The sequence below is a fragment of the Larimichthys crocea genome, chromosome IV (genome assembly GCF_000972845.2).
Source record: "Larimichthys crocea isolate SSNF chromosome IV, L_crocea_2.0, whole genome shotgun sequence".
In the NCBI taxonomy this organism is placed as follows: Eukaryota; Metazoa; Chordata; class Actinopteri; family Sciaenidae; genus Larimichthys; species Larimichthys crocea.
Genome location: NC_040014.1, coordinates 847,368 through 864,183, shown reverse-complemented (window position 1 = coordinate 864,183; position 16,816 = coordinate 847,368). Strand labels below are relative to the sequence as shown.

At 40.6% G+C, this 16,816-nt stretch overlaps 1 protein-coding gene across 2 annotated transcripts in view; it reads left to right on the top strand.

Annotated features, from left to right (window-relative positions):
• Positions 1-1,249: 1,249 nt before the first annotated feature.
• grin3a (glutamate receptor, ionotropic, N-methyl-D-aspartate 3A) overlaps positions 1,250-16,816 on the top strand; it is a 53,535-nt gene continuing 37,968 nt past the window's right edge. Inside the window, exons 1-2 of one of the 2 annotated variants that reach the window (XM_027278559.1) lie at positions 1,250-1,359; positions 14,627-15,372. In XM_027278559.1, the coding sequence (XP_027134360.1) occupies positions 14,645-15,372 (728 nt within the window). In that variant the 5' untranslated portion in view covers positions 1,250-1,359; positions 14,627-14,644. Of the gene's footprint in view, positions 1,360-5,051; positions 6,636-14,626; positions 15,373-16,816 lie in introns of those variants that run through there. The other variant, XM_027278558.1, reaches the window with a different exon arrangement.

Here is a 16,816-nt window from a genome sequence, read left to right as displayed (position 1 = left end):
AATGGATGAAAAAACATACACAAAGGCACAGCTGAGATAATTTTATAAGATGAAAATATTCTTATTAAAAAAAAAATTCTCCACTATTATCATAAGTGATAACATGCATAAAAGGTTAAAATGTAAATTTATCAGAAAATAGCTTTCATTCATGAGAGGTACTCTGCGTGGTGTAATACACTGTAACAAAATCAGTGAACTCCTTTGTTCAGGACTTGATGTGTAAAAAAAACAAAACGGTATGGTCATCAGTAAATGTAGCACACTGTTGGTGGTCTGATGAATGAACATTTTAATCAAATGGAAATGCGGCTGTTTGAATACCTGGTGTGAGTTTCTGTAAAATACTTAAAACAGGGCAACAAGGTACTACTTATAAAAAGAAAAACTACTGGAAACCACCTTATTTCTTGTTTTGGGCTCAACTGCCTGACCTTGGCAGAGTAGTGCTGTAAAAATTTAAAGTCACAACCTGGACTGATTGATTGCAAGTGTATCAGTCTTTCATTTCTTCCCTTCATTTTGTTTTCTTCTCTCGTTTCTGGGATTGTTTGGTTGCAAGTATAGGCATAAAATCTAAATCTTTAAACTGTTTACTTGTGTATACTACATGCGTCTGAATTGTGCTAATATTCTCCATCACTTAACTGCTCCAACTGCTTCACTTGACTAAATCACTTTATTTGAGAAGTGAAAAAAAAACAGCAGAAGAAAGTGCCTGTGTGTGTATTATGAATTATAGGATATTTTTAACATGCTTGTAAAATATACATCTAGAGTGGTATTTGATGAGGAAAAGAAACATTTAGAAAACAAAAAGGTGATAGCAACATCTTGAAGCTGTGACAGCAGACTGATGAGGGGATTAAATAATTAAAATCAGGAGTTTGCTCATGCTGACTCTACTTTTTTTCTAAAGTCAAACACTTCACCTGAACTCTGATCATGATTTCGTAAAGCTTTTTCAAAAACTATTAGATTAAGATACTAAAGATATCACGTCAAAATAAAAGATCTTTCCTAAATAAGCTAAGCTGTTTTGGTGGCAAGCATTTTCACTCATCAAATGCCTTTTTAGCTTCACAAAATACAAAATTCAGTGGCCTCTGTTTGTTCATGTAAATCACTGTATCTTTATGCACGCAAGGCTGTGTGACCTCAGCAGGTCTAACCCATGTGATCAGGTAGGTGTTTAATGGGTGCTCTAGCCTTGATTTCTTTCTTTTTTGTGTGCCTTCAGGTTTCATCTGTTCATAAGCCCTGCTGCTGGGGAGTATTGAACCATGGAGGAATTTGGTTGGCAGGTGTAAGGGCCAGCAAAGTCTGCAGCATACAGTGAGCAGACTAACTGAGAGACAGGTGGGTAGAGCGATAGACAGGCAAACAGTTATGCAATGATGCTGACAGAGGAAGAAGACAGAAAGGTGGGCAGGAAAGCAGGCAGGTGAAGGGAATAGTCAGCAAGTCAGACAACCAAAGCAGACACACAGGGACACGGATGAATATACAATCTGACAAGGGGTCAGACAGATATTCAGATGGGGACAAAAGATGGGGAGACTTATAGGTGTTCCAAACAGGCAAGCGGACAGGCATGTGAAATCGGATGAGCCTGTAAGCACGGAGACAGCTGGCAGGGACAAACAGACAAACAGGGAGTTGGATGAAGACATTGAAAGTGGACAGACAAACAAACAGGCAGCCTATGTTGGTACTGGGCAAACATTTTAACATAGTTTTGGTAAAAGGTAAAAACAACAAAAGAAAAAAAAAATACAACCCTGTCTTAAGACACTAAGCCAATGTTCCTCCATGATGGGAAATGTCTTTAAGGGACTCAAGGGACAAAAATGTGTTGTTTCCAGCAGACGACATATCAAATATTGGCAAACGTCCACTGACAAGGTTACCTGTGCACACTGTGCAACCAGCAAGTTCTCATTTTACACTCAGGTGGTTTGTATTTTACACAAAATACCAGTAAAAAATTCTTATTCAAACTTTTTTCATTTGTTACTTTCTGCATTGTAGATCAACACTAAAGACATCAAAACTATGAAATAACAATAATGCTGTAAACAAAAGTGTAAATAAAGCAAAATATATTTTATGTTGTAGATTCTTCAAAGTTGCTCTTGGCATTGTTCTTACCTTCTTAATGCATTTCGGGTAGTGTTGGCAAATAACATTATTTAACTACTATACTAATTCATATTATGGCAAAACCCTCTCAACTAAGTAAAAAGAAACAACAGTTCTCATCATTACTTTAAGACATGAAGGTCAGACAATCTGGAAAATTTGTCTCTAGTCCTGAGACTTCCATATCCAGACGCACTAAATGTGTCTTCAAGTTGAGTCACAAAAAACATTAAACAGTTTGATGATATTGGCTCTCATGAGGACCCCCCAAGAAAGGAAGACAAAGAGTTATCCCTGCAGAGGATACGTTTATTAGTTACCAGTCCAAGACCAACAAGAACAAGACATTAGACCAGTGGAAATCTGTTCTTCGGTCTGATAAATCTAAATTTGAGATATTTATTTCCAACTGGTGTGTCTTTGTGAGAAGCAGAAAAGTGAACGGATGGTATGTGCATGTGTGGTTCCCACTGTCAAGCATGGAGGAGGAGGTGTGATGGTGTGGTGGTGCTTTGCCAGTGAAACAATTGGACAATGACCCAAAACACACCACTAGGCTGTGTAAAGGCCAAGAAGGAGAGTGATGGAGTGGAGACCTAAACCCAACTGAGATGGTTTGGGATGAGTTGGACTGCAGATGGAGTGAAAAGGAGTCTATATGGGAACTCTTTCCAGGTGACGACCTCATGAAGCTTGATTGATTGAGTGAACCCTAAAGCTATCATCAAAGCAAAAGGTGGCTACTTTGAAGAATACAAAATATAACACATATATGGTGTTGGTATATGTGTTCTTTGATAGTTTTGATGTCTTCTGTGTTAATCCACAGGCCATTTGTGAAAAAAGTTAACATTTTGCCAGAGATAACATTTAATTACTAACAGCATGAGTTTTGTCATAGGCACATACAATTGTCTGTCTTTATTTGATCTCTTTTTATGTAATAATCTTGTAAGAGAAGGCTGAAATAAAACTTATACATGGAGTACACCGACTCCCCTCTCCCAAAAATTCAGTCCCTAAAAAGTATGACTTTCCTCTGAGAGGCCCATGGGGAAAAAGCTAGAATATGATGGTAATAAAAAGTTCTTTCTTCCACAGAGCTCCAATTCCAGTGGCAGAGGTAATCTTCAGCATTTGTATGATTAAACTGTGTCTTTATCAAGAGCTGGAATTAGAATTAACGCTCTGACTGTGAAGCCTTTTTGAAAGCCCAATGCAGCAAACAGGCTGCCTGATATCCCATCCCTCCACACTGTGCAAAATGTAATAGCAAAAAACTGAATTACTTTTTTGGTGCAACAACAACTATGATGGCTCTTTCAAAGATTCATTCTAAAATCTCACCATAAACTTTTTAATCAGTGCAATTTTCAACTTCTTTCCCTCTCTCCGCTTTTGTTTCATCTTCTTCAATGTGATATTTTTCTTCTATTTGTTATACCCTTGATTCTTTAAAGGAGGCTGTAACTGAAGTAGCCTGTTGTATCACCTCCCGTTTCACGCCTTCTATCCTTATTTACCTATTCTGCCTTTTCCTCTTCTGTCCTTATGCAATCCACTTCTCCACTCCTCTTCCTTTCACCACCACATCTGCTCCTTCTCTCTCTCCCTCCTTTCTCCAATTTTATGGTCCTTTTCCTTCTCCATCATCCCTGTTTCTCTCTCCTTCTTCTCCCACTGTCCCCTCTGGTTGACACCTCCTCTTCCTCCTCCTCCTCCTGCTCTTCTTCTTCTCCTGTCAAAATCGGACTCTCGTCTCTCTCTCTTTCTTTTCCTTCCTGTGCCATCCCCTGAGGTCATGCAGTATCAGATCGATCAGAGCCATTGATCTTCCAGTATCCTGGTAGGTGAGCCTCCCATTTCAAGACAGACCATTAGCCAATCATTAATCTCGATCAGACAATTAACCAATCATTAATCTGGGTCACCATTTAAACTGGAGCTGCTGATTGGGTCAATGGTGACCTCTGACCTGTGGGTTACCACAGCAACATCAGTTAAACATTCCTTATTTCAGCAGCTGTCAACAATCCCATTGGATGTCCTTAGATATGATTAAATAAAACAATCTTATTAAGAGCAGGTGGCTGTCTTGGCTGTGCACACACACACACACACACACACACACATACCCACACTGCAGGTCAGATCTATAATGAAATCTTGCAAATCCTTTTTATATCTATATATTCAATGTGTTGCCCAATATTTTTTTTCTTTGGATTATTTATAAAATACAAATTACTTTTAAAACCTATAGGTTTGCTGGTTGATATTGTGTGCTGTAACAAATGAAGGCAGTGTCTGAGATTGATCCTGGTTTAAATTGTAGGCTATAATTGTGTTAATGGCTGAACAGTAGAATTTCATATTAGACTTAAACAAAACATAAAACAGGCGCTGAACACGTAAGTGAGAACACCTCCAACCATCTTACACTTTCTTAATATAAATGATGGTGATTTATTGAATTGGAATCCATTAAGCTACACTGTCAGGACTCTTTTATATACACACATTATGCAGTTCTAAACATCTTGCAACCATAGCTACAGGTTTTAAAAAAAAAAGACTATGAATCTAAATCAACACCTTTCTGACTTTATAAAAGAAAACGCTTTACACGTTCTGTTATTTATTGCAGGGCTGCTGTATAAATTAATGTGTTATGGTGTTCTTGGTTCATGGCATGTCAAGCTTTACGCAGAGGTGACGTTATAAGTCCATAAAACATAACAGTAAATTCAGCTGGACATCAAGATGTGTGTAGCTACAATATGATTTGTTGTATGATTTTTTTTTCTTTTTTCTTTTACAAAAATGTTTGATTTCTTGGATAATTTGGTTTTCTTGTTCACCATCTATCTATCTATCTATCTATCTATCTGTCTGTCTGTCTGTCTGTCTGTCTGTCTGTCTGTCTGTCTGTCTGTATGCAACTCATTCATTCACAACCTATCCCCCTGACACTGCTGAAGGGGTTGAGGTGGGGGTAAAGTGAGGACGGGGTTAAATCTCTTTGGAACGTGCGCAGAAGTCCGCGCTCTCGTGCCGGAGGTCTCGCCTGTACAAGTGTCGGTACAGAGGCTGACTCCAGCCAAGCAGTGCGCGCACTCTGGAAAGCTTCTACTCCAGTGTTCAACAAGGGGACAAAAACATTTTTTTTTTCTTTTCTTTTTTTTACATCTCGCGTACCGGGATGCAGTCAGGCTGTCTTGGCTCCTGCGCTCTGGATGATAATGGGATAATTTTCTTTCGAAGCCATCAGATGTTTCCAGTGGTGGATTTCACTGTTTTGGAATGTGTTTGATGCGTATTAACCTGTTTTTCGACATTTCCTCCTCTGGGGTTGGCTACATGATTTATTTTTTTCCTGCCACTGGAATATGTGGACATTTTACCGTTTGATTCCACGGCCTGTTTAGTGATCAAAAGGTTTGAATGATGAAAATCTTTTGAGATGAAAAACAGCACTTTTGGGGATAATTTTCTGCTTGTGCGCGGCTCGTGCCTAATCTCGCGCCTCAGCAGCCTGTTGTCTGTGTCCGTGGAGAAACGCACAACTTTGCCGCGTGCTGGAGCCGGAGCTGGAGCTGGAGCTGGAGCGGGGGCTGCAGCTGGTCTGAGCGGCGCACCAGGGCCACACGCAGGGGGCCAGGAGGGGGACCAACGGAGCGGCCCCGGTGTTCGGCCGTTCTGTGGTTGGACGGGGCATCCGGTGCAGCTGTGGAGCGCGGATGATGAAGACGGTGGTGATGAGGATGATGAATGGCCCGGCAGCTCGAGCAGGCACCGGAGTCTCGCAAGCATTATGTTTACTTCTGTGCGCTCTCGTCTTTCTCCCGCCGTGCGCACACTCGCACCCGCAGCCGTGCCAGGTGCTGAAACGGATCGGCCACACGGTTCGGATCGGGGCACTGCATGTCCACCCTCGTATGCTCTCTGCCACCGCCGGCAGCGGTTCTGAGGACTGGGACGGCGATCGAGATTTGACTGGGAGCCGGGAGCGGCGGGTGGAGTTGGTTAAAACAAGTGCCAGTGCGCCTGGATATGGAAGCCTCAGGACTAGAGGCACAGTTCATAGCCAGCGGGGGTCCAGTAGGAGTAAGAACCAGGCACGGCAGCGGGAGGAGAACACCTCGAGGGAGAACCGCGTGTTCGCACCCCGAGACTCGGTCCTGCTCGCGGTCGAGGCTCTGAACCGAGCCGGATTGTTGCCATACAATTTATCTCTGGAGCTTGTCATGGCCGTTGGGTCTGGACTCGGTGAGCTGCCCGCATTCTCCTCCTCTTCTGTGGGCAGCCCCGAGAACGAAGACCCACTGTCCTTCGTGGAGAGCGTGTGTCACACCGTGGTCGTGCAGGGGGTTTCCGCCATGATCGCCTTTCCACAGAACCGGGACGAGTTCGTCAAGTTGGAGTTCGTCTCTCTTGCGCTTCAGGTGCCAGTAGTAAGCGTTGTGCAGAAGGAGTTTACGCGCCAAAGTGAGGTAAAAAAAAAAGAAAGAAAGTTATTCCCAAGTTACATTTAAACTGTTGATTACTGCTCTTCAGATACAGCTGCAGTGAGCCGTGTGTGCACAGGTGGAACATATGTTATACAAAGAAAAACACAGAATAACAATTAGAATAACAGCTTAACAAATATATACACACAAAGCTGTTTAATTTACGCAACAAATGGACATAACTCAGTTTTTAGGACGTGATGAGAATGAGGCCATGTGGATTTCTACAAGGCCCAGAACATCAGTGGCCCAGATATTAGACAGGCACCCTTCCTCCTGTTGTTTTTGATCTTTTCCCTCTTCTCCTCTTTCTTCAGATGAAGCACAAAACATTTTTTTTTGTTTTCAATGTTCATTTCACCAGTTTTGTTTTTTTAAGTGGCCCAAATGAAGCTAAAGTGGTGAGACACATTTTATCGCAAGCTGATGTTCTTGAAGCATCAAACAGGGAAGAAGAAAGAAGAAAAAACCGCAGCTGTCTCAGAATGAAACAAAATGAAGGCGCACGGACAGAGGTGGCTCCGTCCATGGTGCTGAAATCTACAGTATGCGCCGGGTGTCTGTCTGCAGAGAATGCACTCTCTTTTCTTTTAAAGACAAGGTTACACGTAAAAATGTGATTGAAGTGTACGTGAACTCAGCAGCACAGGCCCTGAGGTACAGATGATATTCAGCATCCAACTGTGTATACACAAAGCTGAAGTTCAGCACTATGGAGAGAGAGAGCATTATAACAGTATGGTGTAGTAAAAGAATGAATTTGGTACTATACGTCATTTTGACAACTTACTACGTGGACAACTGAGATGAATTAACACACACACACACACACACACACACACACAAACAACAGTAGCTGCTTAAACTAACCATAAGTCATGCTGACATGTACATTATTGATCCAACTCTTTCCCTTATGACAAAGACGTGATAAACTGCCCTTTCTCAATCCTTGCACTAATAATTAGCAAACACATACATATTAATAATACTTTATATTAAGATTTGAATCAGAAGTCTAATTCAAAAGGCTGAGTGCTTGTGGTGAGCATCATCAATCAAAAGTCAAACCTCTGATCAGAATCTGGCCTGCTTTTATGTCTGTACAAGAGGAACCCATTTATGCAGAGCAGGCCATAAGTAAGAGTAAGTTGGATGCCACTTCTGGCATTTGGCCGGATCCAGAGGTGAATGCGCACTGGATAGAGCGTAGCAAGTTGACCATTCAGAAGATTTTGAAGCCGTTTTACAGTGAGGTAAAAATTGTTCTTTCCTACCTGTTCTCTAAAAGGCTTCACTTTAGCTATGGCTAGACTATATGTTAATTTCTTTTTAACTAAACAATATACCAACTTGGCAGGAAATCATCATCTTAATCATTAAGAATGACATAATACAGTGGTGTTATTTTATTTTTATTTTTACCACCTCTTTTATTTTAACCAAGAGTTCAATCAATCATTCTTTAAAACTAAAAATATTTTTTGGAAAATGAGTGACAGTTATAAACTCTTTAATGACTCAATATGTCACAAAATATATATGTCACTTTCTTTGCCCACAAAAGTTGAACTGGGAGTTTGATTTGCCAACCATCCAACTTTTAAAATAGTTTGGGTAGGTACACAAGGTGTGAAACTTTGTAGATATGAGGCAACAAAACCTGCATGCACAGCACCAGAAAAACAAAACAGCTCATTGTCCGTGCCATCCAAAACAAAATGATCCGTCTCCATTATGGATTCATGGTTCGGCAACTACAGCTACTTGGTTTAGGTTGGAGGAAGCTCATCCTCATGTTTAATGAAAATTAACCTTGACGGTTGGTAGGAGGCGTGACGTGAGCTTAGTCAGTTTCATCGAGTGAAAAGAAAAATGCTGCTCTTGTGCCAAATACACAAATTTAGGATTATCAGTAGAGTTTGCAGCTGGTATGAGGGAGAGAATGAGTCAAAAGTGTAACCGCTCTGAATTAATCACTGGGATGGTTCATCAATAACCACTCTCTGGAAAAAACACCTGCTGAGTGTGAGTGTTTATGAGAGTGTGTCTGTCTATTTATTTGCATGTACAGGTAGACATATCTCTCACAAGTGCAACTAGACACCCACGCAGACACACAATATGATTTAGTGTAACCATACACTGTAAACCTTTTTAATTAGGTGGCACTAACAGTTACTGCATATCAATGAGTACTGACTAGCAGTCACAGTGTGTGCCTTCGACTTTTCACACACGACCATCCTGGAAGAGGGGCAAAGAGCATTATTGTTTTTTTCAACACTCACACACGCACATAGAGACACACACATCCAAACCATTAGTTAAGCTGAAGTGCTCTGGGACACTTGCCATCTACTGAGCTATAGTAATATGTGTGTGTGTGTGTGTGTGTGTCTCCAAGGTAATATCTAATTTCCTGCTCTGTGCACAAGGAAGCATTTCAATGTAAGGAGTCAGAAGGTGTTAAAAGTCCAAACCGGTTCTTGAAAGTGAAATAACAGGTGCAGGTAAAGCAGATAACCCAACTGACAAAGATTGATTGGCTGATGGATGTATGAACGGGTGGATATATGAATAGATGGCATAGATGGGTGGTTGGATGGATGGGAGGATGAACAGGCTGAAAAATTGACTGGAAATAGACAGCCACACAAACAGATTGTGCTGTGCTAGTGTGTGAGTTTTAGAGAAATGGCTTAACTCCCTTCTGACTCAATCTAGTTTCGCAAGCAAATCCCAACTGAACTCTGGCAGCAATTTCTCCAAAACAGGGTTTTCAAAATGTGAAAAGTTTATGGAATGTCTTTAGAGGATCGCATGAGTGTTGACTTGCATTTGACCTTTGCCTTATTTATTTCTGTTTATAATGTAGTTTTAAGTTCACCGTTGAAAACTTTAATAAAAGGAATCAGCGAGCGACCTTTTATAATGTACTGTAGTTTATGTAAGTGTCCAAATGATGCAGCAGCTGCATAAAAATATGGAACTTATGGACCAAAGGATAAAGTGACCCCAGAGTAAAGGGACTAGGTGGATTGGGAGATGGCAAGGAGGGTTGGAAGCAGCCCAAAAAAAGAATTTAGCATACTGTATAAAAGGCCAGTGACTGGAGAAAGGAAACTCCCTGGGAAAGACCAGCTGTCTCTGATAGGGAGACCTAGTTTTGAAGTGAAAATCTATCTCATGCTGGCTGACAACACTAGAGCTTGTGGGAAATAGATGCAGCATCTTCACTGGCATCTTGATGCATATATGCAAATATCTGTTGCTACTTAATCCAATTATCCACAAATGTATGCTGTTTGCATTCAGACGTGTGGCAGATAGTCTCATTATCGCGAAAGGGCATGAATACAGAAGTATACATGGAATATGAAGGTGTGCGATGGAAATTGCAAACAGAGGCACAAGGTATCCACCACGTTTCTGGTTTATTAGCTACATTGGTATAGATCCTACCGGGGTGGCTGTGGTTCAGGAGGTAAAGGCAGGTCGTCCACTAATCAGATGATCAGCGACTCCTTCAGTCAAAGTGTCCTTGGGCAAGATACTGAACCCCAAATGGCTCCTGAAGGCCTTGTCATCGTTGTGTGAATGCGTATGAATGGTTAGCTCCTAAAACTGATGCACGGCAGCCAATGCCATCAGTGTATGAATGTGTATGAATAGGTGAATGAGATGTTCTACCTTTGTTAAGCTTATAATGTTTAGCTTTTGCAGACAGAATCAAACAGGTGTTGAGTAACTGTCTCAAGGCTTTAATCAGTGTTTTGGTGTGACTTGCAACTGCATCATCATAACTAATGATGTATGCAACGTGGCAGTCACGACCTGCTGTTATTAGACATTTGATTTAAAAAGTAGAGAAATGACTCGACAAAGTGTAAATACGTCATTGGTTTTGGAAAAACTTCATCACAGTTAGTAAGACTGTCACAAAATAGTCTGGATCGATCCTTACAATTACAGCACTGATACAAATGAAGAACAATTACACACTGACATGTAGTGTATGAGGTATTGACAGACACCTTTACTTGGCGTGCATTAACCTTTGTAATGTTTTCTATAATGACTTAAGTAGAGTCATTTTTCATGATAATCCTGTCTAGTCCAGTGTGTTCTAGAGCGTGCACCGAAATGTGTTGGCTATCACATGCTTCACATACTAACTCATGCTGTGTGGTAGAGATCTAAGGTGTTTCCTTTAAAACTTGTTTACAAGTCAGTTAATAGTTTGCACAGGGGGATATGGGATTGATATTTTTGTCATGAATAAGAGAAGATTAAAGAAAACACACTTGTGTACACAGATATACACAGTAAGCATGGAATTATGTTTTCAAGTAGATTCTGGTAAATTATTTTGTAGATTACGCTGATCAGGAAATCAAGAGAATTTATGCAGCATATTATACCAGGCATATATCCAGTATAGCAGATGATTGTTAGGCTTTCGCTATTCGACTATTAGGGGGGTTATTGGAGATTTGTCCCTTCATAAATAACACTGACATGACATAAGGAGGCCAGTAGGATGAAAGGCTATGGATGTCTGGTCTTTATGGAGTTCTGGGTTGTTTCTTCAGGGATTTCTTGCAGTCAAAGAAAGGGTGAGACCCCTGAGGACATATTGCAACATTTGCAATATATATATATTTTTTTGCTAAACCAACAGTTTCCTGTGAATGATTGCAAGGACAGGACAATGTTCTATGTCTTTGCTAAAGAAAAAAATTGTAATCTTGTAAAAAAAAAAAGAAAATCCTGAAACCCATTTAAAATCAGTTTTCACACTTTCCCCACAATGAATCATCTAATCAAGAAAAGATCAATAACCACGCCATTACTAGTTTATTTGATTTGTCCACTGGCTCATGATTCTGCCAGTCCCTGCAGTTTTAACATACAGCAAGGGTTGCAAGTTTCTTTGCACAAGAACTTACAACAAATATATTTGAGCAGTGAGTATCACAAAAAAGAAATATTTGAAGAGAGAAGAATGATGAAAGAGAGCAGGGTGACAACAGAGCTGGGATATCCTGGTGCATCGAAAGCAGAACCTCTGTGTTTATGTAAGAGAGCAGGCAGCTGCACTTTCTAGCAAAATATGTCCTGTTTATTAACACGAGGAACAAAGAGAGGGTTACATATTTATGGTGATCACAGTGCAGAAGTGCTGCAGCTGAGAATAAATCCTCCAATCCTCCTGAGGGATGAGAGAAGGTGAGGGTCTGATGCCCTGAGGACAACATTACCATTTCTTTCCCTGACACAGGATTTCTGAATCTGAAATAAAACATGTAGAATTGCTTTTGTTGGTGCTTTTGTTGCAACAATAATCCATCCATGTATACGCAATAAGCAGATGAATAATTGTCCCATTTGCATGCCTATTGGGTAGAGTGATTAATAGGATAAATGAAATTAACCACTAGTTTAATCTAATGGACTTTTAGTGCAAAGCTTGTGTAAAAGTTGTAAAGTCAATTAAACAGAGTTGCTTTGGGCCTTTTAAAGTGTGTGTAGTTCAGCATGTGTGTGTGTGTATGGGAGCGCACGCAAGAAAATGCATGACTAATTGATTGCCTGGGTGGCTGCTATGTTGTGTGGCGGGTACAGTGTGCCAAGGTACACTGAAGCAGATCTGGCAGCTCATGCAGCCTGATCTGGTCTATTTAATTTTATCTAAAGTATTACAGGCATGATTGTGTCATCTGCCAGTAACGTATCTGTTCTGATCTTCTGGCTTACTATAATCCGTATAATATAAAGTGTAGAGTGCAGCAGGTTTGTACTGGTCTGAGTCAAATGGACCCATTTCTTTCTTTTACCAATTAGCACAATATTTGTATTATCCAACCTTGCAGAAAGCAGTTTCATTTTTATTTAAGTATGGTATAAAAAACGATGCTCCACTTGGTTAAGATTAGGGTTCAGTAATCTTTTTAAACTATTGTGTTAACAAATTACTTTGTTAACTTTTGTGTTTTTTCTTTTTCTTTAGTATTTGTTGGTCTGTACCAACACTTGAGAGAAATACAGGGCTCTTAAAATGTTCCACTTTGTTCCACCAGCTAGTTGCTAACTGTGTATGTCTAATTGGTGCTGGGCAGATTGTGTACAGTGAGTGTTTTCCACTGAAAACTGCCTGCTGCTTTTGGAAAGTGAACCAAAACAGTTAGCTGAAAGTTGGATAATAGATCTGTGTGTTCCTTGCATTGAGTGACAGTTCACATAGTCATAATATAAAAAGGTTAAAAATAGTAGTTTTCAAATTATGTCCATGTGATTCTTGAGTTCTAAAACTCAGATTTGAAAATCAGTTGCTGAACAACAACTTGCTTATCATTTGGTTCTTGGGTTGATTTTCTGATAACATAGGAATCAGTATACCAACTAAACCAGGGAAACTTCTGAAATTGGTCCCTGCTTGCAGTCTTACACATAGATAACATTAGCTGTGACCAAAAAAAAAAAAAAGATAATAACTGTTCACTCTGGATTAATAATCTGAAGCAAATTTAGAAGCTCTCAAAGGTTCTTTAACATACTGAAATGAAGTGTAACCAACTATAGCCTGGAGGGTAGGAAATCTATCTAGAATCAATCTAGAAACTAATCTAAAACACACTACTGTATATAGTTTTGAAAATGGTCAACAGCAATATAAAGAACACAGTTTGTCACTGATCTGAAGGTGGTTTAGGCCAAATTAAAGCATCACTGACAGAAAGCCCATTTCCCAAATTACAAGGCAAGCAAGCACTCAGCCTTTTATGTACAAACTATAGTACAGATTTTGTTGACGTCAAAATTTTATGTATACTCAGACAAGAATAAGATGAAAAAAAGGTGTCAGTAATATTTAAAATATCTAACCTACTGCCAAAATGCATTTTGGATATTTCAAGCTTCTCATTTTAGTATTTTTCTTGAGCATTTCGACATTTGATGGATCAACACAGCACTTTACAACACAATGAGAACACACTATTCCACCCTGGTGTAGGTGGAAATCACGCATCATTGCTGTGCTCTGCACATCCATCTGCCCAGGTTTTGTCAATCAACTGATGAAATTATGAATCATAAATTCAGAGGTGTGAATTGAATTACGTGGCGAGTATGTGAAAGATCTCTTTGAAATGGAACCAAGCTGATTTTCTTGAGGTTGGGGTGTTGCTTAAAATGCAAATAGAGTACATATAAAAATAGATGTAGTGTATTTCTTATGATGTGAAAAATGATATTCATGGAAGCAGGTAAGTAGAGGCTGAAATCCATTACATCCAACAGACTGTGTTTGTTCTCCAGGAACAAATTGAATTCTAAGAGAAAGTATTTCTACTGTTGGATTTATAACCTTCCTGTCTTCCTTTCTTTTTTTTCCTCATCTCTGCTCTACTACATCTGTTTCTCCTTCGTGATGCCACATCTTTCAATTCTTATTCCTCTCTAACCTTCTCCCATCTCAACCACCATTGAACTTATTTTGCTTTGCATTCTTTCTCGGCCTCGTTTCTTCTTTCTTGGAATCTGCCCCTCATACAAAAACATCCTTCAATGTCCATGCCCTCTGTGAATTCCAACTGACCCCTGCCCCCATCACTACTCATTTATCACTACTATCACACTTATATTTTCATTCCCTCTGTTCCCTGCTGTTTATTTGTTCAACTGCACCATCTCTCCAATCTTATGCTATTCCTTTATATCTCTTCTATCTGTTTTTTTCATCATCTCTTAAATCTTTCTCACCCTCTCCCCTTGTACACTCATTCCCTTCTTTTCTCTGTAAATGCACATTTTTCCTCCTCTTTCCCAAATCACCTAATTTTCTCTGTTTCTCTGTCTCCCACTTTCACTCGTCTAACCTTTTTTCTCCTCCTTTGTGTGAACCTTTCACACCTGCTTGCCTAATCATCTCCCATTACACCCGCTCCCCCTTTACAATCTCTCCACAGAATCCTCTCCATTTTCAAATGGCGATGCGGACTGTGGAGGCATCGCCATCCCGTCTCCTCTATTCCCTGCTGATGATGAATGGCTGGTGGGACATCAGCGTTCTGCTCTGTCAGGAATGGGACATTAGCGACTTCCTCATCCTCATCAAGAACAACACCCGCTTCCACCTGGGCACTCTTGTCAATCTGACAACTACTGCCTCAACAATACCACAGTCTTCATCTTCATTATCATACTCAGGACTGGCATCAGGTTTGGCAACAGGAACGGAGGCGTCATCGTCATTGGCTTCTTTACCTTATTTCTCGCCAGCTGCCTCATCCTCTGCTTCTTCGTCCACTTCCTCCTCTAAATCAGATCAGCAGCAAGCTCTCATGCGGCAGCTGGAAGCCCTGAGAGAACCTTCATCCACAACGGGAGTGGTGACGTTTGGGTGCGACATCCGTGAAGTGCGCCGTCTGTGGACAATTGCTACCCGGATGATGCTTCCAGAGTTTCACTGGGTTCTGGGGGACAGCCAGAATGTGGCCGAGCTCAGAACAGAAGGGTTGCCCCTGGGGTTACTTGCACACGGGGTCATGGGGTCCCCTTCTCTGGATCACCACGTCCATGACTCAGTGGAGTTGGTCGCACGGGCGGTGGGCAGTGCAGCCCAAGAGAACCCTGCCCTGGCACTCATACCTGGAACTACTAACTGTATGGATGTACAACAGAGTAATGGCAGCTCGGGGGAATACTTGGCAAGGTAGGAAATGAATATAGATACTAAACTGTTGAATACAGCCATGCATAAAATGAAATGCCATCACCACAAACAATGAGTTTGTTTATAGGTTGATATGAATAATGTGATTATTGACTGTTTCTGCACCATAAAAGAACTGTTTTAGCCAAATGACGTACCATTTATGCAAAGTAGTGGTTTTGCATGTTTAGCCTGTTTTGTTCTGCTCATTTCTATGGTTTAAAGCTCTATCTACAATTTACCTGCCATAACAATACAAACCTAACACCAACATACCTCTTAAGTTGACTTGGAAAACATGGTAGCAAACAATTGCCACATTCAGAGAAATGTTTTTTCTGGTCACTGCTGCTCTGTTTTGGTTTCCACCAACTCCTGAGGGAAATATCTGTCTCTCTAGCGGCTATATACTAAATCTAAGCTATAGCTTACTTGGTCTGTGTACCATAAAGTGTTGGCTATGGAGGATACACAGGGTTTTTAGAGCAATTTCACTGAAAAAGATTGCCTGCTGCATTCTAAAACAACACTGATGAGCGGCGTGGGAGTGTGAATCTACAAGGCCAGATGCTATGAAACGCTGTCGTGTGATCCAGTGTCAATATAAAAATGTTGTTTATAGCCTATTTAATATACATCACATATTTTTAAGGCTGCATGGTGTGATTAGGTCAGCAAAAATGTATAGATAGGGTGCTAAAAACACCCTACTATTATACTCTTGTATGGCTAAAATAAACACAGCTCTCATTGTGATAAATCAAGAATTGAACCTTGGTCATCTCCACCCTAGGTTCCACCCCTCTCACACACTCTCTTCACCACTGAAGCACACATTCAAACACATGTGCATGCATCAGGGTACTTGAACACACACTATGTGTACACTCAATAACTGCATCAGTGTGGTAAAATGATAACGTGTGATGAATTGCATTTATCAGCAGTGCCATAATCTTCAGCTGGGCCACTCTACTTTATATTGCTGAGATATGAGCGATGAAGAGTGTGTGATCATACACCACTGCATTACAATAAGAGTGTGACCTTTATTGCCGAGATTCTCCTCAAAACACCCGAATCAGCAGAATAATCGTTCCAGGACGGTAATTATTTGAGCACCGTGAGCTTGGAAGGGCTAGAGGAGCTTTCTGATTGTGTTTACATTTCCGTGGTTCATTTTAAGCTTTTTACAAAGTGTTCATTAGCTTGTCAGCGTTTTACATATCAAAGAACAAAGAACAGGTGTCACAGGGCCTTTCGACAGTTTTATAAGAGCACTATCATTGATCTATCACTGTGAAGGCAGGGGATTTACGTCAGGTTTAGTTTCCGATTTTGGATAGTGGGTCTAATCCAGGCTGTTACACACTCCTGGGATTTGGGAGAGTCAGCCATATGCCTGGCTCATGGAAGTCTGTAGTTATTTGATAGCAATATATGA